At 57.8% G+C, this 20,855-nt stretch overlaps 1 protein-coding gene across 1 annotated transcript; it reads left to right on the plus strand.

The window, feature by feature from the left end:
• The first annotated feature begins 1,111 nt into the window (after positions 1-1,111).
• SGTA (small glutamine rich tetratricopeptide repeat co-chaperone alpha) lies at positions 1,112-18,092 on the plus strand. Its single transcript, XM_025861237.2, has 12 exons — positions 1,112-1,222; positions 8,685-8,824; positions 9,263-9,369; positions 9,638-9,722; positions 10,711-10,810; positions 11,806-11,910; positions 12,834-12,972; positions 13,520-13,582; positions 14,620-14,657; positions 15,421-15,510; positions 15,714-15,836; positions 16,851-18,092. The coding sequence occupies exons 2-11, from the start codon at positions 8,725-8,727 to the stop codon at positions 15,826-15,828; spliced, it is 942 nt and encodes a 313-aa protein (XP_025717022.1). The 5' UTR covers positions 1,112-1,222; positions 8,685-8,724; the 3' UTR covers positions 15,829-15,836; positions 16,851-18,092.
• The last annotated feature ends 2,763 nt before the right edge of the window (positions 18,093-20,855 follow it).

Raw genomic sequence — 20,855 nt, forward strand, 5'->3', positions numbered from 1 at the left:
AGGCGGGACACATGTATCAGCAGAATCCGGTGAATCAATTAAATTAAAGGCAGCTTAAAAAAAAATCGAGAAAGCTTCAGTAAATGAATCCGGGACTTCAAACAACAGGTGTTTTTAAACGGTGCGGTATTCTAACCTATAACTATTGTAAGTCCATTAAAACAAAACTAAATCTTGAAGTAAGAGGCCCAGGGAGGAAAATTTACTAGAGTTAAAATGGCCAAAAAACCCACTCCCCTTATTTCTGCAAAAGAAATTAAAGAACACCGGGCTTTAAACATGCATGCGTTTTAAATAGGATAGAAGTGAGTTAGGAGAACACTTCTTGCAACTGCAACACTAACGGTGATCAGTTGTGAGTCATCTAGGGAACTTCCTCATCACTCACCCTCTACTAAGCCCACCAAGCTTTATCCTACTTAACCTTCATTTTCGCTGTTTTCCGTTACCTGGAGTTTTCTCCCTCATCCTCCAAATCCACCTCGACGAGGTGGATCTTCCCTAACCATCCCGGCCCACCTGCCTCCCCATAGTCCCGGCACGCCATTTTTTCTTTATAGAGCTTGCCGTCAGGTGAAGAGGGTTCGTTTACGTCCTAGTGTGCTAGTTTGTAGTTCGTCGACCCCAGTACAAGGTAGTGGGAGCGAACACTTCCCTGGTTTTCACAGTTGGTGTGCAGGAAGTACTTGTTGGCTATTAGGCACCTGCTCTAAACATACATGTCTGTGTTCCTTCACGTCTTGTGCGTTGAATGAAGGAAAGAATGCGTTTGTGGGCGGATGTGTGGGTGAGTAAGTGTAAAAGATCGCGGGCAACAGTCGCTCCCATTCACAGAGCGCCTGTGCGGCTCCAGGCGCCGGATACCCGAACGCAGCAACACCACGTGGCCGGCTCGTGCACGTGACCGGTTCTGCGGAACGCGCCGGAGTCCGCCACCGTCCCACCATGCACCGCTCCATTCCCGCTCGAGAGGGGAAATCGGTCCTGATTTCCGGCCTCCGTTCGGTCGCAGAGGTCAGTTGCCCTAACGACCAGCTCGCCCCCACCTCTAAGTTACGTCACTTCTCCCCACGCCCGCCTCGATAAGTAACGCGCCTGCGCAGAATAAAACTCAACGGGAGCCGGCGCCTTCCGCGCAGGCGTCGCGGCCGGGGGCGGGGCCGGGCAGCGCCGCGGTGCGCAGGCGCAGCCGTCGGTGGGTCGGCGTTCGGCCGCCTGAGAGGTGAGTCGTGGAGGGGGTGCCCGGCGTTGTGCCGGGTGTGCTTGGGGTCCGCGGCTCGGAGCTCCCGGGGCTCCAGGGCCCGTAAGGGGAGGTTGGTCTGGGGCTGGGGTCGCCGCGATCCACTGGCGGCTGTGAGTGGGCGGCGCGAAGGGGAAACTGAGGAAGGGTGGCGTCGGGCAGGCCCTCGCCGGCCCTGGTCAACCTCCCCAGGCCCGGGAAATGCTGCTTCGCGGGCCCGTGCGTGGACAGCCGGAGGTGAAAATGTCCCGCAAGCAGTGAGGGTGTCCTCTGCTGCCCCGGAAACACAGCCCCTTTGAGTGGGGACCCCCGTTCGTGGGGCGCAGGTCGGGGTCCTGTCCCAGAGCCGCCACTCTCCACCTGGCCAGCCTCTTGGCTTCCCGGAGCCTCAGTTTCCCCTGCTGTAAAACGGGCGTCGTCACGGTCCTTGCCAGATTGAGTGGGGTAGGGGGTGGGGGTATGGGGAAGATTAAAGCGGCAGGGCCCCCCCGCAAAGTGAGAGCTTAATAGCGGCTGTTAGGTCTTTCACAGCTCGGGTCTTCTGTCGGTTGTGCTAGAAGTGGGAAGGAGCTGGGGCTGAGGACCAGCTCCACCTCCTCTCACTGGCTGTGTGAGCTGGGGCAGATCGCTTCCCTCTCTGAGCAGCGCTTTTCTTCTAAAACGGGAATCCTAGAAGAGCGTGCTTCCTAGGCTCTCTGTGAAGTTGAATAAGCAGAACATTCTCTGCTCAGGTTCCTTCTGCTTGTTAAGAGTTTACTAGAGAACGACTGGTTTATTGGGTGTGAGAAAACGTGTGCAGTCTGCATCCCTTACGCTGCAGGATGTTCCGTTTCCTTTGGTTTTCTCTCTCTGATTGGTCTGTCTGCTTTTCTTCTCCCCAGACCAGTGGTCTTATCGCCCTGGGGGACACAGGGCAATGTCTGGGGGTCATTTGTTGTGGCCACGACTGGGTGTACTCCTGGCAGCAAGTGGGTGGGGGCCAGGGATGCTGCCTAACCTGGCGGTGCCCAGGACTTCCCCACGGAGAACCGTCCACAGTGTCCACAGTGGGGAAGTTAAACCTTCCTCTAGACCAGTGCTTCCTCACCGGCATGAGCTGTGCGCAGGGGGGTGGGGTATGAACTCAAGAAAACGTGCAGGTTTTGTGGGGAGAGGAAAGGGCACTTCGGAGTTTAGGAGGCTCTGGAGTCCCGATTGCTGGGCTCAAAATTCCTGGTTTGCGTCTTCTAAGCTGGGTGACCTCGGGTAGCACCCCCATCTTTCTGAACCTCAGTTTTTCCTTCTGTACAATGGGGATCGGCATAAACAACCCGGGACTCGGCTGACTGTGAGCAGGGGGCCAAATCCCAGCTGCAGCCTGTTTCAGCAAATGAAGTTTTGTGGGCGCAGTCCATCACAAAACCTCTGACTGCTTTTGCACAAGACCAAAGTTGAGTGGTTTCCACAGAAGCCCTGTGGCCCTTTTCAGAAAATGATCACTGATCCCCTCCATAAGTGATTGCATGCACCGCACTGAGCTCGGGGCCTGGAAACTGCTCAGCACGCCAAGGATTTCACCTGAGGTTTATAACTCAGTCTTTCAGGAGGGGTGAGCAACTGTAAACGGGGTTAAGCTCTGCCCCAGATTGTGAGCTATAGTCTTAACTTTGAGCCTACATTTTCTTTTAAAGATTTTATTTATTTGACAGAGAGACAGCCAGAGAGGGAACACAAGCAGGGGGAGTGGGAGAGGGAGAAGCAGGCTTCCCACCGAGCAGGGAGCCCAGTGCAGGGCTCTATCCCAGGACCCTGGGATCACGACCTGAGCCGAAGGCAGACGGTCAACGACTGAGCCACCCGGGCGCCCCAATTTTTTTTTTTTTTAACCAAGACCCAACACTAGCCCCTGTGGGAAATGCTCAGCAAGGGGGTTGAAGGAATAAAGGAAACTGTTGGTAGGTAGGCAAGACCCAAGGTTTGTTGTCTCTTCTGGTCTTCCCAGAGAACTTGGTCGGGTGGCTCTGGATTTGACAGGGATCTAATGTTTTCCCAAGACCATACGGAGCAGACACTGCTGAGTGCTGGAGTTGAAAGGGAAGATGTCTGTCCAGTGCTCACAGTCTGGGTGAGGGCGGGAGACGGATGACAGTTGTAAAGCCTTCTGGGCTGGTGATAAGGCTGGTACTTGGACTTTGCCAGAAAATAACGGGCATCTAGCTCTGTCTGAGATATCTTTGCAGCTCAGTGTTGAAGGGAATTAAGAGTTTCCAGGTGGGTTGGAGGAAAGATGAGCAGTTGTGTTTGAGCAGAGCCACTGAGGGTTTGGTGAAAGGCATCGCATGCACACACATGAAGTTTCAGGAAGCATTTGATGGTCTTTAAGCATGCAGAGTATTTTGGCGGCATTTAAGAAGAAACAGGCTTTGATGGGGGTCGTGGGCTCAAGCCTCGGGACAGTCCTTGCTCAGATACCAGGAGTGTGCTAGGATGAGAGAGAGGACTAGAGCCCAGGCTTCGCACACTGCTGTTTGTGAGCAGAGCTCCGGGCTCAGGATGGAGGCAGGCAGCCCTCAGCAGCAGGTGCTCCACCGTCCGAGGGGGGTGAGAGGTCGCTCATTTTAGTGAGGCGTGCCATTTTTTTCCCTTTGACCAGTTCTGGGCAGGGAAATAAAAGAAGCAGAGACTGTTTTTGTTTTTGTGTTTAAATGTGGAAACGAAAAGGTGGACTGAGAGCCGGGAGGGATTGTGAAGAGCACCGGAGGAGCTGGCACCGGGACCCCCCCTCCACCCTCACCAGGCTTGCCGGGCACCCTGTGCGGCCAGCACCTCCGTGGTGCCTTCTGAGAGCTCATAAAGCACTCACTGTTCAGAGAGTAGGCCTTCTCTGAGAATTTTGTCCAGCAGCCAAAACCCTACAAGTTGTGATTGTTCAGAAGGGTCCGGGTGCCTGGTAGGAGTCGAGGAAAAGTGCTGTCTTCGTGTTTTGTTGGGCCCAGCTTTGTGGAGAGCAGAAGGTGATTTATCTCAAAAGCCATACGTGGAAGTAAGATTCACAAACTATCTCGCAAAGAAGCAAGAGTTTCTGTGGACCACCTGTGTCAAATGCCTTGCTGGTTCCTTCTCACACCTTGGGGACATAGTCCTCGGCTGTGGACCCAGGATCCCTCTGCTGCAGGGCTGAAGCCCAAAATGTGCAAACGGAAAGTTTGCAGCAAAGTTCTTGGGCCAGAAAAATCTGACTTGTACTGATTTAGGGCCTTTACTTTTCTCACTTGGAGTTTCAGTGATTTTCAGCTGGGTGGTTTGACCATGTCTGGGGACATCTGTGGTTGTTACCACTGTGGGGAGGGGTGCCCCTGGCATTGAAGGGGTGTGGCCAGGGATGCTGCTGAACCCGTACAGTGCTCAGGACACCCCCACAGAGAGTGACCTGCCTCTAATGTTAGGGCCAAGTGGGAGAGACCCTGCAATGATTATTTGGAAAAACTGAGTCTGGTCCCTTGTCACACTGGACACCAGAGTAAATCCCCCGGGGTCAGAGGGTACAGGCCAGGGCGACCCTAGCGTCTGTGAGTCACCCCCTCTCTCCCTCCGACTCAGTGTGTGTATTTCAATGTGTGCAGCATCCCAGGACCTCAGGAGTCAGATGGTTAGAGAGCGCAGTCTCCTGGGGGTCAGTGAAACCCCCTGACCCAAGGGTCTCACCGGGGGGGAGATTCTGCCCCTTGCTTCAGGGCACACTGGACAGAGACCAGGGATGCTGTTACCACTCTGCACTGCACAGGATAGCTCCCGCCCCCGCCACCAGCAAAGAATGATCCAGCCCCTGATGTCGATAGTGCCAAGGTAGAGAAACTCTACATTAAGTCATGAATTCTTGTAACAGCTGGTAAGGACACCTCTGTTACCCCATTTTATAGAAGAGAAAAATGAGGGTATTGGCTGCGACTCTTTGAGATGGGACAAAGAGCATTCTTTAGCTTAGGGTGGGGAAGGTGACATGGAACCGGCCTCAGGCAAAAAGGGCTGGACCTAAGACATGAACTCCAGGCTCTTGTCCACCCAGGCAAATCAGGCCTCTATGGCCTGTCATCACTATGCCAGGCCCAGGGCAGGCTCCAGGGGACTCTGGCTTATTGACAGTGAATTGCATTGGAGGGGCCGGCATTTGAGAGAAGACCAAGCAACAGACCAGGAGAAGCCCAGGAAGCAGGCAGTGAGAGCTTATGCTGGGGAAATCAGGCCAGGGTGCTTCAAGTCCTTTGGGGGCAGGGGATCCTCATGTGCAAATGCCCTGAGGCTCCAAGATCTGGGGGCATGGGAAGGACTGGAAGTATTCCAGAAAGGAGCGTGACTTGGTCTTTAGTTTTTTGAACCCTTGCCTCCATGAACCTCAATAGCTTCATACACTCCCCTCCCCCCATCTTCACCACTCAGACCAGGAGGGCAGGAAATGTCTGCTAAAGACCAGATTTCCTTTCTCAGTCCACTCTTAAGTGAGCACACATCATCATCAAGACCTGCATTCATTCCCTGGGAGAGAAGACCAAGCCCTGTCCTCCCATACACACGTGTGCATACACAAAGCCCAGTGTGAGTGACCCATGGGAGGGGAGGGGAACCAGGCTCAGAAGTGGTGCCTGGAACCCGTAGGTGGGGTGTAGGCACTTATATGACTTAAGAAGGCAAGATTCATTCTCCACAGGCAGCTGCCCAGACGGGACCCTCAAGGCCTGACTTAGAACACAACATATAAAGGGTCCTGGGACTGTATATCTGAAGGGGAGGACCTCAGACTTCGAAAACAAAAGAAAACAAAACTTTTTTAATCGTAATTAGAAATTAATTCTAATTCTAATTTCTTTTTTTTAAGATTTTATTTATTTGAGAGAGAGAGAGAGACAGCACGAGAGGGGTAGGGTCAGAGGGAGAAGCAGACTCCCCACTGAGCAGGGATCCTGATGCAGTGTGGGACTCGATCCTGGGACTCCAGGATCATGACCTGAGCCGAAGGCAGATGATTAACCAACTGAGCCACCCAGGCGCCTAATTCTAATTTCTAATAAGATATACAGAACAAAATTTACTGTCGTAACCGTCTCTAAGCACACAGCTCAGCGGCATGAAGCCCACTCCCACGGTCCTGCAACCACCCCACCCTCCGTCTCCAGAACGTTCCATCTCCCCACATGGAGACTCTGTCCCCACCCCCTGCCCCAGCCCCGGCTCCCACCCTCTCCTCTCTGTCTGTGTGGACGGGACTCCTCTGGGGACCTCCTGGGAGTGGGGTCCTGCGGGATGTGTCCTTCTGGGTCTGGCTCCTCTCACTGAGCCCGGTGTCCTCGGGGGTCCCTCCGAGTCGTGGCAAGTGTCAGGGTCCCTTCCTTTCTAAGGCTGGGTCATGTTCCAGCGTGGGGATGGACTGCACCATGTTTACTCATTCATCCACGGATGGACGCCGGTGTCATGTCTACCCGTCAGCTGCTGTAAATAATGCCACTGCCGAAACATATCTGAAATGGAAACAGTTTGACATTTTAGTCTGTTCTCCTTAGGTTTGGTGGTCAGCAGGCTGACTGGTTTGCTCTCTATACCCTCTCAGCTGGGGACCAGGACTCGCCTTTTGGAGCTTTGCTTCCCCCAGAACGAGTGGGTTGTGGTGGTTGATCTCTGTGGGCCCCTCTATCGCCCCTAAGGTCCTCTGGTCTGGGACTGGCCATTTGTCCTCCGGGCACCAGCCCATCCTGATCGCAGACCTTCCAGTTCTAGGGAGGCTCTCCGGCCAAAGGCACTTGCTAGATAAAGGAGCTTTGTGTCCAGAAATGGGAAGCTCATTACCCTCTTCAAAGAGTTTTTAATTACTTCTCCTGCTTTACGGAACACAGGCGTTTCAAGTTTCTCCCTTAAGATTGAAGTATAATTCACATGTCTTAGAATTCAGTGGACTTTGGTATATTCACACTGCTATGTAACCAACACCTTTCTCTAAGTCTAGAACATTCCATCACCCTAAAAAGAAACTCTGTACCCATCGGCTATCATTCCCCACCTCTCCCCCAGCCCCTGGCCCCCACGAGCCCCCTTCCCGTCCGTGGATGAACCTGTTCTGGACGTGTCCCACACGTGGAATCACACCCCGTGTGGCCTTCTGTGTCTGGTTCCCTCACTTTAAGAAGCAGCTGTTGATGGACATAGATTCCCGTGAACCAGAGACCGAGCTCTGCACACGGCCAGCACCGAGCGTCTTGACTGCCCTTGTCCAGTGGCGGTGACCCCGCCCCCCCACCCCGCCCCATACTGACCCCATCTCAGGGTGGAGAGCCTGGGGCTACATGATGGACTCTTCCTGGCGTCGCTTAACCATTGTGGTTGGTAACAGGTTCATGAGAATGTGGTCAGGAGGACCGCTCCTCGTTTTCTATGGGGCACAGTCTGTTCACCCCACTGGAGGCGTTTGCGGGAGACCGAGGTGCTTCCTGCTGCGGGTTCCAGCTGTGCAGGTGGACCTGAGCAGCCTTGGGCCAGCCGTTACTCCCAGACCCCCACCTCAGCCTGTTGCCCCTTGTCAGTGGGAGTGGCCCTGGAGGTCATGATGCGGAGCGGGATGAGACGGTGTTGTGACATGCCTGACCCATCATGGACCCTCAGGTAGCAGACCCTCCTCCCCCCCAGAATGTTCCAGACCAGAGCTCTCCTCTGCTGACGCTGGAGCCGGATAGTTCTCTGTTGTGTGGGCATCCTGGGAGCGGGGGCAGCAGGTCCGCCCAATGCCAGGAGCACCACAGGTGTACCCAGACATGGCCCAGAGCCCCTGAGGCAGGATCACTCCTGGCCTGGGAGTCCAGCACACAGCAGAGGGACCCAGAGAAGGCCTTTGGACGGCCTGGGAAGGGCCCGGTGCCTCTGGGGCCTTTTGGTCTACTCTGGGCCCCTCCCCTCCCGCCCCCCCCCTCCCCCCCCCCCCCCCCCACGATACTTGTCCAACCCCCTCATGGCCCTCGGGGGTCTCAGGACCTGGAGAACTGTCAGATTGTTTTCTCAACCTGAGTGGAGAAGCAGGTGGGACTGGGGTCTGGCTTGTGCTTAGCTAAAACTTGGGGTTTGTAGACCTGCAGAACTAGCACTTGAGGGCTGGTCCTCTGCATCCCTGGGAGTCCCTGCGTGCCACTGAAGCCGGGAAGGGGTGGTGACAGCCAAGGCCATGTGGCCTTCTTTAGAGTAAGGAGGCAGGATGGCTGGGAACACTCCACCCGCCTGCAGGGGCCTCAGTGTCTGTCTGTGAAACGGGGTCATAACCGCCCTCACTTGTGCTTAAAGTGGCTTCCTTGGGGCCGGGGCTGGCACAGGCCTAGTGAGCCGGGCCCAGCAGTCCAGGGGGCCTGGAGTGGCAGGTGCCATGGGCACTGTCTCGGCAGCACCCATGCCCCTCGTCTGTGCTCCTCACGCCCTCGACTTGGGTCCGCAGATCCTGAAAACCCCAGGGCGTTGTCTCTTCCTGTCTCAAGATGGATAACAAGAAGCGCCTGGCCTACGCCATCATCCGGTTCCTGCATGACCAGCTCCGGCACGGGGGGCTCTCGTCCGACGCCCAGGAGAGCTTGGAAGGTACGAAGGAGGCCCTCCCTCCTTCCTGCCACACGTAGCCAGCCCCCATCACCTCAGGCCCAGCTCCTGCAGGTGTTCTGGTCATCTCCCCATCTTTCCCATCAAGGGGCTGTTCCGGAACCTTCTCCACCACCGCATGTGTGCAACTCCACTGAGGAGAGGGGAAAGGCTCTCTCTTAAAAGAGGGAGGGGCAGCCACAGCACCTGGAAGCCGTATGGGGCTGGGGGGGGTGGCGAGGAGCCCAGGCCGGACCCCGCCACCAGCGCCTTGGCGTCCAGCTGGCTCAGCCCGCGGTGACACGGTGGGAGGTGGCGTTTCGGGACCTGCCACGTGCCAGGCCATTGACCCGGGTTTCTCAGGGGAGCGACTCCCTCTGAGCCCCAAAGTCCTAAAGTCTGGGCTGCATTCAGAAGAAAATGCCTTTGTCTCCCTCCCAGTTGCGATCCAGTGCCTGGAGACTGCTTTTGGGGTGACTGTTGAGGACCACGACCTCGCTCTTCCTCAGACTCTTCCGGAAATATTTGAAGCAGCTGCTGCGGGCAAGGTGAGTCTCTGGGCTTCCCAGAACAAAAGTAACAGCACGAGTGGGCCGAGGGCTCTGGGGCACCCGTGCGGGGCCCGCACTCTCCCAGGCTGCGTGCCGTGGAGTGGGGTTCCCGGTTTGCAGACTGGGAAGTGGGGGGGCTCGGCCCCGGCCACCCTGGCCTGAGGTGCTCTGTGTCGGAGCTCAGCTTGGGGCGGCCCTGGAGCAGGAGGGAAGTGGTAGGGTTGCCCGCCGCCCCTTAAACAGCTCGGCTTTGCCTTGGGGCCAGGAGGTGCCGCAGGACCTGAGAAGCCCCGAGCGAACTCCACCTTCAGAGGAGGACTCGGCTGAGGCAGAGCGCCTCAAAACTGAAGGTGAGGGCGAGACCGTCGGCACCCCCCCAGGCACCTCACCACCTGGCCCGCTGGGGGGCCCGGGGGGTGGGGGTTGCTGTGCCGCGGCGCTCAGCACACAGGTGCGAGGGTGTGCCGGGAGCGGAGCCCCACGCGCGGCCTGTGGGGATGTGGGTGGGGCAGTCGCCGTGGAAGACGTTCTGACCGCTCCCAGGTGGTCACACGGGGGCTCGTGGCCCAGCCGCTCCCCTCCCAGGTGTGGGCCCAGGAGCGATGCAGGCATGTGTCCGCGGAAGCCAAGAGGTGGAACAGCCCAAATGTCCCTAAACTGGTAAAAAGGATAAACAAAACGTGACCTGTCCGTATTCTGGAGCGTCCCTCGGCCGTGAGCAGGAGCCAGGCGCCCACACGCGCGGCCCCGGGGACGGACCCCGAGCCCACGACGCTCAGGGAGGGAACCGGACACAGAAGGCCACACGGGGTGTGCGTCCACGTGGGTGACACGTCCGGAACAGGCTCATCTGCTCTGCGGACAAAGAAATGAGTTCGTGTGTGTCAGAGGCTGGGGAGGGGTGGGGGTAACTGCTGATAGGGTCAGTGCTTCTTTCTGGGGAAATGGAATGTTCTGGCATTAGATCGTGGTGATGGACACCTGTGAACATTTAAAAACTGCTGAATTGTTTGAAGTACATTTCCTGAAACTTGGTTACTTCCAAGAGAAGGAGCAAAATGGACAGTATTAGAGATTTATGTCTCCACGTGTCCCACCCAAAGCAGTGACAGTCATCAGAGTGTCAGCTCAGGCCAGAACCCACAAGATGCCGGACGCAAACCACATCCTCCACACACACCCCACCCCCGAGCCTACATCTGAGTGTTGCAACCTGCCCCCCAAAGTCTTCTCACATCTTCAGAGAAAACCCCAGGAGAGCCGGGCCTGACTGATGCCTCAGAGCCCTCGGGCCTGACGGGAACAGCGGGGCGTACGCTCTTTTTTCTTTCTCTTTAGGAAATGAGCAGATGAAAGTAGAGAACTTTGAAGCTGCCGTGCACTTCTATGGGAAAGCCATCGAGCTGAACCCAGCCAACGCGGTCTATTTCTGTAACAGGTACTGGCGAGGCGCACATGGGAGAAGCATTTGTACTGTCACTTAGGGGGTGTTCAGCCAGAGCCCCAAATCAGCAGCAGGCGGCCAGCTTGGTGTCCGCAGGAGCTGAGCGTGGCATTAGAGTTAAAATCGGGGCAGCGTTCGGCACAGATGCTGCGGTGAGGAAATAAGCCAGACCACAGGTGACGTTCCACACCCACCTTCACGGCGTCCGGCTGGTCCTTTTAAAGGGAGAGCTGCCTCCGCTCTCCCACGGCCTCCCAGGATGGGCCCTTGTGCTGACGAGAGGGACCGAGTGGGACGTGGGACGCAGGGTGGCCCCAGGACCCAGCGGTGGGTACTGAGGAAGGGGGTGCCGCACGTCATCCACGCTGACGCCAGGCTAGAGCTGCTTGTCGTTTTGGTTTCCTTATTTTGACTCTGGGGCAGTAACACAAACAGATTGACAGGAAGGTTGCACACATAGTCCCGAGAATCCCGTACACCCTCCACCAGCCCAGCCGCTCAGTGTTTCCTATCTGACACCTTTCTGCACTTCAAAACCTGGGAGAAATGCAAAGTGCAATATTAAAACCTGATACTGTCCAAAAACCCATCTCGCATGAGAGGAGACCCCTGAGAGCTGGGACGGGTCTCACGTGGATCGGTTACTGTCTAACCGATTTTATTCCCTGACATAGAATGGGCTCCAGCTCCTGATTGGGGGGCAGAGCCTGGGTGCTGAGCCTGTGGACTTGGGGTTCAGATTCTCGTCTCATCACAGTCAGGTGCTCTGCAGCATCGTTGAGCCAAGCTGCTCTGCCTCCAGCCTCAGTTTCCCCAGGAGGCTGTCACAGCCCCCAGCACAGGTGCTCTGCAGACAGAAGCTCTTGGCAACCCTGTGTCCCCCCCTACCCCCACCTGACAGATGGGGAAGCCAAGGCTCCTTCCCAAAAGGCTCCTCCTTGGCAGCGAGTGAGCCCCGCAGCCCTGCCTGCCTCGTTTTGTTTCCCCAGGGCCGCGGCCTACAGCAAACTCGGGAACTACACTGGGGCCGTGCAGGACTGTGAGCGAGCCATCTGCATAGACCCGTCCTACAGCAAAGCCTACGGCAGGATGGGGTGAGTGCCCCCGGGGGGACCGGGAGGGGCCGCACCGTCTCTACCTTCCTGGACCGCCCCACCCCCCTACATCCAGCTGTTACCCCCTTTCCTGTTCAGGGTGCTTCCCCCACGCCCAGCCCCACCACCTGCCAGGTGTCCAGCAGTTTGCTTTAGTCCTGATCCTCTGCCTGGACGCAGGAGTCGGCCCCACTCACATGTCCTAAATCTGGGCCTCCCCTCCTTCCGACCCGGCTGCTGTAAATCGGGTTCCCACCACTTGCTCTCCTGTGCTCCAGGGGTTTGCTGGTCCAGTGGCTGTGCGTACCGGTCCACGTAGAGGATGCAGACAAAGAGCTCCACAGGGCAGGGTCCAGGAGGGTCCCCGGGTGGGAGCTCTGTCTGGCCCCCTAGAGTGGGGTGTGATGCCTTCACCAATGGGGACATTTTCCACATCTCACTGTTCAGTTTACAGCCTGCTCTCCAGCCTTCTCCTCTCCCGGAGGTTTGGGGGTCACGAGGTCCCCCCTCAAATCCCAGATTTGGTCTTCCTGGCCCCAGCCCCATCCTGAGTCACCTCCTGGGCATAAACTCGGGTGTGATCAAAGGGGGTCATTATGAAAACCAGGAGATGCCTGTGATTTGGGAAGTTTCGGGTTTTAGGAGTTCTGTGCCAAGAACAGGACCGGCCACGTCCAACCACCCTGCTCTCTGCTCTGCGCCCCTCCTCTGGGCCTTCAGACCTATTGTGTGGACTCTTCTGGGGCGTTAGCCCTTGTGCCCTTGAAGTCTTTTCATACACCCACCCTCTCAGCGCCCCCGGCCCTTATGGGCTGTGTCCCCACCGTCCCCATCAGACGCTAGGCCACAGTGACCACTGGACCAGGTTGGAAGTGGCGGGCAGCCTCCCAGGCCCTCTCCGCGCACTGGTGTCTCTCCCCCAGCCTCGCGCTCTCCAGTTTGAATAAGCACACCGAGGCCGTGGCCTATTACAAGAAGGCCTTGGAGCTGGATCCTGACAACGAGACCTACAAGTCGAACCTCAAGATAGCCGAGCTGAAGTTGAGAGAGACACCTAGTCCCGTGAGCAGCCCTAGGGAAGGGAGTGGGTGGGAGCAGGGGAGTGGGGGCCAACTTCCCTACTGGGGTTTCCATGGGAAGGAGTGGGTGGGGGGGGAATGCAGGCCTAGACCAGGCTAGATGCGTCTTCCCGGCAGAGTCCGCGGCACAGGGGCCGGCTTTCGCTGCCAGACGCCTGGCTCTGGGGCGGCCGGGGCAGGGGGTGGTGGCCGAGTGTGAGAGCCTGACGGAGGAGGGCTGGGCGTGTGGGCCGTGGGCTGGTGGGTGATGGTTCCCTGGCAGCTTGTCACCCGTGAAGGCCCTCCAGGCTTTGCGGGGGCCCAGGGTGTCCGGGCCTCCCCCGGTACTTTGCCGAAGCGGTCGGTGCCGTGGCTCATGCCTCTGATGAAGCGCCGTCGGGCAGCGAGGCCTGGCTGCTGGGTTGTGAGGACGTCTGAGCCGTCAACCTCTTAGGATCGCGGGCCCCCCGCTGTGGGGTCTTCTGTCCCCGTCCCGGGGGCCAGCGCCATGGTCCTGTGACCACTCACCAGGGCTCTCCGTATCCCCACAGACAGGAGGTGTTGGCAGCTTTGACATCGCCGGCCTGCTCAACAACCCCAGCTTCATGAGCATGGTAACCTGCGCTCCCGCCCGCGTGGGGGCCGCCTGTCGCGGGGCAGGGCTGCCCGCTCTGGGCCAGGCCATTCTCTGGGGGTCTGAGGGGGGCACCGTGGGGGACAGAGAAGCAGCCCCAGCCCCACCCCCTCAGTGCCAAGAGCCCCCCCCATGTGACAACCACAGATGTCCGAGACACCGCCCCCTGTCCCGGGACACCACCACCCCAAGTGAGACCAGCCCAGTATTGAGCACAAAGGACCCACGAGCCTTCCCCAGCCGACTAACCCAGGGAAACGGCGTGCCCTCCCCCCCCTCGGTTTCCTCCTCACGCCGTGGAGACCCTGGCCGCAGCAGAACTGCACCTACTTCCCAAGGTTCGGGTGGATGTCCCTGAGGCGGAAGCGCCACCTCTCGACGCTGGGACTTAAGGCCGGAAGCGCTAGCTCCGCGCAGGGCTGGTCCCTGCATGTGCGTGTCCCCAAGTGGTCTCACTCACTGCACCTCAGGGTCCAGGGTCTCCATGCGTCAGGAAGAGAGAGGTCCCCTCAGAGCAACAAGGGGCATCTTGCCTTCTGCATTAGCAGAGGCTGCACTAAGTCTGCAGGCAGGACGGTTTGCTGGGCCCCGGCAGGGGCTGAAGCCGCCACAGGGCAGGGGGATTCAGCCTGGCAGTGCTCACACCTCTTGACCTCCTGCACCTAGGGTTGGCACGCCGGCTGGGTTTTATAGTTGTTAGCGCACAGCCCCCGCCGTGCATCTGTGGCAGCAGCGGGGGGTGGTTGGGGCAGACGCTGGCCCGTGAAGCCGAGAACCTCAGCTCTGGCGCCTCACGCAAGTTAGCCAGGCCCCCGTGAGCCACACCGGGCGGGATCCTCTCCCCGTCCCGCTCGGCCTCTTCCTGAAATAGGTCCTAAGGAGGGACAAGACCCAGACAGGATCAAAGTGTAAAACGTGGGAGATGAGATGTCCGGGAAAGGCGTCGACCAGGCCTGGTGTGCAGGCAGGAGATGGGTGGGGGCGCTGGCGCGTCTGATGATGGATTCTTTTCTGCAGGCGTCAAATCTAATGAACAATCCCCAAGTTCAGCAGCTGTAAGTGACAACCGGCTCCTTTGGGTCTTGTGGTTAGAATTTTTTTTTTATTGTGACAGGATGCACGTAACATAAACTTACCTGTTTTAATCATTTTAGGGTTGACAGTGCAGTGGTATTAAGTACATTCACCTGCACAGTCATCACCACCATCTAATTCCAGAACATTCCATCACCCCAAAAAGAGTCCCCATCCCCATTAGGGGCACTTTCTAGCCCCCCCCCAGCCCCCACAAGCCCCCTTCCTGTCTGTGGATGAGCTTGTTCTGGATGTGTCACCCACGTGGACTCACACCCCGTGTGGCCTTCTGTGTCTGGCTCTCTCCCTGAGCGTCGTGGGCTCAGGTCTGGGGCTACACCCAGGAGCGGAATTGCTGGGTCACATGGTGATTCTGTTTAATTTACTGAAGAACTGCCAGGCTGTGGTTAAATCTTAAAGCACAGTTTCTCATCCACAGCACTGCTGAAGTCAGGGCGGGTCACTCCCAGGGGCATCCAGGCTGCAGTGGGGGCAGGCCAGCATCCCCAGACATGGCCTCGTGTCCTCTGGTTGAAGACCCCTGTCTTTAAGTTAAAAACAAAGGCTGTTCCCAAGTGAGCTGGTGGAGTTCACAGCAGCCACCATCAGAAAGAGGGGTGGGCGGGGGGGCTCTGGGCCGGGGGGGGGGGGGCCGCTGCGCAGTAATACAGAGCAGCTCCTGTGGGTGAAAGGGCAGGGCCTGGCGGGAATGGGCGGGCTGTCACATCGTGGCTCTCCTTGCAGCATGTCCGGGATGATTTCGGGTGGCCACAACCCCCTGGGGACTCCCGGCACCAGCCCCTCACAGAATGACCTGGCCAGTCTCATCCAGGCGTGAGTAGACCTGCTTAGTGGGACTCGAGGGTGGGGTGGGGGCCTACCCATGAGCGTAGGAACGAAGGTGCTGTGTCCCTGGGCTCTCCGTTGGACCCTGCATCCTCCAGTGAGTAGTCGTGCTGCCTGTGGGGGCACGCGCCTAGGAAGTGGCCAGGATGCCCCAGGCCTCCCGGCTGAGCCTGGGCCTGCCTGTCCCGCAGCGGCCAGCAGTTCGCCCAGCAGATGCAGCAGCAGAATCCAGAGTTGATAGAACAGCTCCGAAGTCAGATCCGGAGTCGGACCCCCAGTGCCAGCAACGACGACCAGCAGGAGTGACCAGCCACGTGAGTCTCCGTGGGCCGTGGGTCCATGAGGTTGGGAGGGCCTCTGTGGTGGGGCGTGTCTGGGATCATCAGGCCCCTTCCCAGGTGTTTCCACTCACACCCTATTCCTTCCGGGCGGCTGTCTGTGGGTGGGCTTGTCACTCCGGTGGGTTTTGTGTAGACAAGGGCTGAGCCCCCACGGCTCCCAGGCTGCACTTGTGCGGAAAGTCTCCGGGCAGCCACAGTGATGGCCAGCGAGGTCCCTGGGAGGGAGACCGACAGGCCCGCCCCGCCTCGCACCGCACACTCGGGGTTCCCTGGGTGTGTGTTTGCTGGAAGCAGCTGTTAAGGAGGCAGAATTGCTGGCAAACAGACTGGGGGTCCCTAGGGGTCCAGTGGCCGTGGCTGGATCGGCACCCCCCCAGGGCCCCTAAACTCATCCTGTGCCCAGAAGATGTGCTTCCTGGCACCGTGGTTTCCCACCCGGGAGACTTGGGCATCACTCTCTTCCTTTCTCCTTTGACTGTGATTTTCTGTTAAAAATTTCAAAGGACAGGGCATCTGGCTGGCTCAGCCCATGGAGGGTGTGACTCTTGATCTTGGGGTTGTGAGTTCGAGCCCCATGTTGGGTGTAAGATTAGTAAAAAAATAAACATAAAAAGATAAATTGTTTAAAAGTTTTAAAAGCCAAAAACATTGAGCAGCAGGGAAAACAACTTTGATCTCTTCACCTGCAGCAACGAATGTTAATTATTTGGGCACGTTTTTCTTTTTTCTTTTTTTTCCCCAAAGCACTCCTAAAGAAAAAAAAAAAGGAACAAAACCTAGTTGAGATCAGTTTTACATTTGTCCTAAGTCATAATCTTCTCTGCAAAACACCTTCGCCAGCACTTGGTATCCTCAGCCCCAGAGCCTGCGGGGATGTTCTGCGTCCGTGCTAACGCGGGGCTGGTGCCCCCGAGGGCCGCCCCAGCCTGTGAACGCGGCCGCCTGGCCAGCAGCCTAACCCGCCACCCTCGTGTCTTCTTCCCCCAGCCCTCCCAGTGCCGCCAGCTTCTTCCCACCGACTGGAAGCCGTCTCGCATTTTGCTGTCTTCTCCCGTTGGACCACCCAAGAGAGAAAAAGAAACAGAAACTGGACCTGCATGTTAAGATGGATTTTTATTACTCCCTCCGCCCTCCCCTCCCTGTTTGTAGTCTCCCACGGCCCCCAGACCCTTCTCGAAACAGAGCCAGCAAGCTGTGAACGCAGACCAGCACTGATCTCTCCCAGCCCCCTGAACACCCAGTCACGAAAGTGTTCTCTAGACTGTTCCGGGGCGGGGGTCGTCCTAGGCCACTTTCCGGGAAGCAGCCTGTTTTGTGTTGAGCCATGTCGGGGACACCCACGGCTCCCGGAGCCCCTCTCTGCAGCTCCTGTGGTCTGTCTTCAGTGGAGACAGGAGAAGCCATCTGTAGGCCACAACCTCGGCCTCCCCAGCCGCGCCCTGCTCGGATGAGCTCGCTGCCAGCTGCGGTCTGGGCACTGGTGGCCGCCCGGCCCCTCAGACCGCGGGTTTTCGTGTGAGGAGGTCTTCAGATGCATTTTCCTAAAGGACAACTTCCGTGACTTGTGCCCCAGTTGGGAGCGGGGGCGGGACTGTCCTGGGCGCAGGACCAGGCCCTGGGGCTTTCCTTCCGGTCGAGCATTTGGATGGACGTGTGTCATCTCTGATCCTCCTTGCCCAGTGCTCGTGACCCACAGACCCCAAGGGGCAGATCATGACCTTTCAGCCTGTCTCCAGCCGGGAGTCCAGCCCACTGCCCTTCTGCCCACAGGCGGCCCCGCCGCCAGCCTGTCTGGGTCCTTGGCAGGTTCTCCTGTCCTGTTCAGGGCTGGGGGGGAGCCAGCAGGGGCCCCTGGTGCCACCTGCCTCAGCCTGACGTTGCCACATAGCCACCGGAGCTGCTTCTGGGGAGCAGGCATGCCAGCCGCGGCCGGGCAGTCTGCCCAGGACATGAGGCCACTGCGGATGTGCCCACGGCCTCGCCTCTGGCAGGAGGGGGGAGGGGGGTCAGGTCTGCGGGCGCCAGCGTTGGCATCTGGATCGTGGGAGGTTCCCTGGTGGTCCGGGCCGTCTGCGAGGTAGACCCAGTACGTGTGTGTCGTAGGTAACTAGTAGGAAGACGGGCACTGCCAGCCACCCGCAGTCCATCCCACGTCTGGCAAGATATGTCCTAACTTGAGTGCTAGCCATGGTGACAAGAAAACGTGTGGGGAATAAATAGACATCACGACCTCTGCTCCGCTCTGCCTTGACCTCTCACGCCACCCCTGCCCTCCTGCCCCAAGCTTCCAGAAACCCCCAGTCCGGGGCTCCTGCCTCAGGCATGCACCGGGTATCCGTCATGTCGACGGCTGACACGACACAGCTGGAAGCTGTTCCCACGTCAGGGGTCACAGATGATTCCAGAAACAGCAAACCTCGGGGCTGCTCCTGTATTTTGTCTCTCCCACACCTTCGGTTCCCACCACACTCCGGGGACCAGCCTGGACTCCTGGCCTCCCGGGCAGAGCCCTGAGGGTATCTCCACACTCCCTGGGGTAGCCCACAGGGCCTCCCCTTGTACCTGCCACGGTGAGGAACGTGGCGCAGGCGGCCGGCGTGTGAGGTCCGCCTGCTCCCCCCACAGATGGGGAAACGGTTCCCGGGGAGAGGGAGAGCCAGGCCGGCACGTGTGTCTCGCAGGGCATGTGGGGTTCCTCAGCAGGCTTACCCGCAGTCCTGATTCTGGGGACGTCTGTGGCCGTCGCGACCGCGTCCAGGGGTTGAGGGGTCGGGGACGCAGCTCAGCCCCCACAGGCCCAGTCTCCGTGCTCCTGAGTTCGCTCAGCCAGCCCCCGTTGGTTCTGCGCTTGGCACGAGCAGCCTGCGTGATGCTGATGTGCCTGTTTGGAGAGCCACACTCAGAGGCACCGGGAGGCACGGGGGCCTGAGCCCTGTGTTCCAGAAACCTCGACGTGTGCGTTACAGGTCTCCCCAGACCATCTCACTCCTTCCACCCTGTGTGTCCATCGCTGAGCAGCCCTGCAGGGCCCCTGCCCCACACCCAGCCTATGTGTTCGGAAAGATCCAGAAACTTTCCGTTGGAGCTGCTGGTGGAGTGGGAAGAGGGGAAGAAAAGAGCAGCTGTCAACGTCTCATCCCAGAAGCTGGCGGCTTCTCCGTGTGACTTGAGATGTGTGTCGTGGGTAATTACTGCTCGATCCCACACGAGGTAGAAATAGGATCTTCCTGAATATTCCTGTCAGAGGTGCACTGAGGGGGAAGGAAAAAACGGCAATTAAACACGGAGTTAGCATAAGTCGTGACTTGGAGAAAGCTTCCAGGAGTAGGCTGGGCCTTGAGATGCTAGGCGGCTGCTGCTACCATAGATGGAATCACGGGGTCTGTCCTCTGTGCCCACGCCCTCTGTGTGCAGCTGCCCGGCCCTGGACCGCGAGCCTCACCCAGATCAAGTCCCAGGACACCGAGGAAGGAACAAAGCAAGGGGCCTCCCCTGCGGTCAGTTATGTCCCCAGGGGCCTGGGCTGTGCCTGGGGGACATTGAGGGGTTGTCACAGCCAGAGAGGCTCCTGGCATCAAGAGGCTGGGGCCAGGGAGCTGTCAGCCCCCTGCAGCGCGCACCCTGCGGCATTCCCAGCACCCAGTAGGCCCTAGAAAAATGTGTCAGATAAACAGATGTCCTAAACCGCTCTGCCACCAGCAAAAACAATCTGCTCACCCGCTCCGGAGGGCTCCGTATCTCTGCAGCAAAGGCTTTGCCCCAGGCTGGGTAATGGCTTTCCCAACACGCCCCCTCCATCTTGAAAATCGACTATTTCAAAGTGGCCCTGGCCTGGGAGGTGCTGGGGCCGGCAGGTGGCGCGGCAGCGCTGTGGCCTCCTGGACACGTCCCTGGTGGCCGGCGTGCCCCATCAGGACCGGAAAGAATGAGCCTACATCTAATCCTGAAACCATCCGGGGTTCGAGCCTAGAAATGGCCATGGTCCTAGGGATCAGGGCTGTGCTTTTAGAGCCAGCTGTCCTTTCAGAATTCTAAGCTGTAGCCAGGGACACTGGGCCACCGTCCTGGGGTCGATTCTGCTCTGCTCGTGGCTGTTGGAAGCTCATGTAGACTTGAGGGGGGGGGTCCATTCTTTCCTCTCTCATTACTATGCTTCTTACACTTCATCAAAGCATAAATACATACGTGTAAGTGCACAGATTATGAGCAAACGGCTGGATGAATTTCTACAAAGGTTGGCACCCGGACCACGAACAGAGCCCACCCAGCATCCTCAACATGCCCCACACTCATTACCACCTTAAAGGGTAACACTTCCCCAGTGTTTAGTACCATGGCTTAGTTGTGTCTGGTTTTGATATGGATAAAATGGAATCTAAGGGGAAGAGGTAAAATTATAAAAATCACAGAAGAAAATTTAAGATATGATTTGGGGTAGGCCAATTTTTTTAAAGATTTTATTTATTTATTTGACAGACACAGCGAGAGAGGGAACACAAGCAGGGGGAGTGGGAGAGGGAGAAGCAGGCTTCCCGCGGAGTGGGGAGCCCAATGTGGGGCTCGATCCCAGGACCCTGGGATCATGACCTGAGCCGAAGGCAGATGCTTAACGACTGAGCCACCCAAGCGCCCCTGAACCCAGTTTTTTAAATGGGCAAAACACTTAGGTGTTTCAAAAAAAAAAGGATATGCAGTTAGCCAGTAAGTATATGTAAAGAGGCTCGATTTCATTAGCTATCTGAAGAACACTGTTAAAACCATAATGTAAGGCAAATACACCAGAGCAGTTAGAATGAACAAAGCAAGTGCTGTTCATTCCAGAGATGCATCTGGGGCCCCAAGAGCACTCCAGGTGCAGGGATGTGCCGGGAGGACCCCCAGGGCTCAGCAGACGGTCGACCCCACGGCTGTGGTTTATACAGAGAAGATAAGAAGCCAGATGAGCTCAGGGCAGGGGCGTGGGGGGCAGGGGTGGGGACACCAGGCGCGAGC

The sequence above is a fragment of the Callorhinus ursinus genome, unplaced genomic scaffold (genome assembly GCF_003265705.2).
Source record: "Callorhinus ursinus isolate GAN/ISIS: 27379988/994484 unplaced genomic scaffold, GSC_fseal_2.0 scaffold77, whole genome shotgun sequence".
NCBI classification, from domain to species: Eukaryota; Metazoa; Chordata; class Mammalia; order Carnivora; family Otariidae; genus Callorhinus; species Callorhinus ursinus.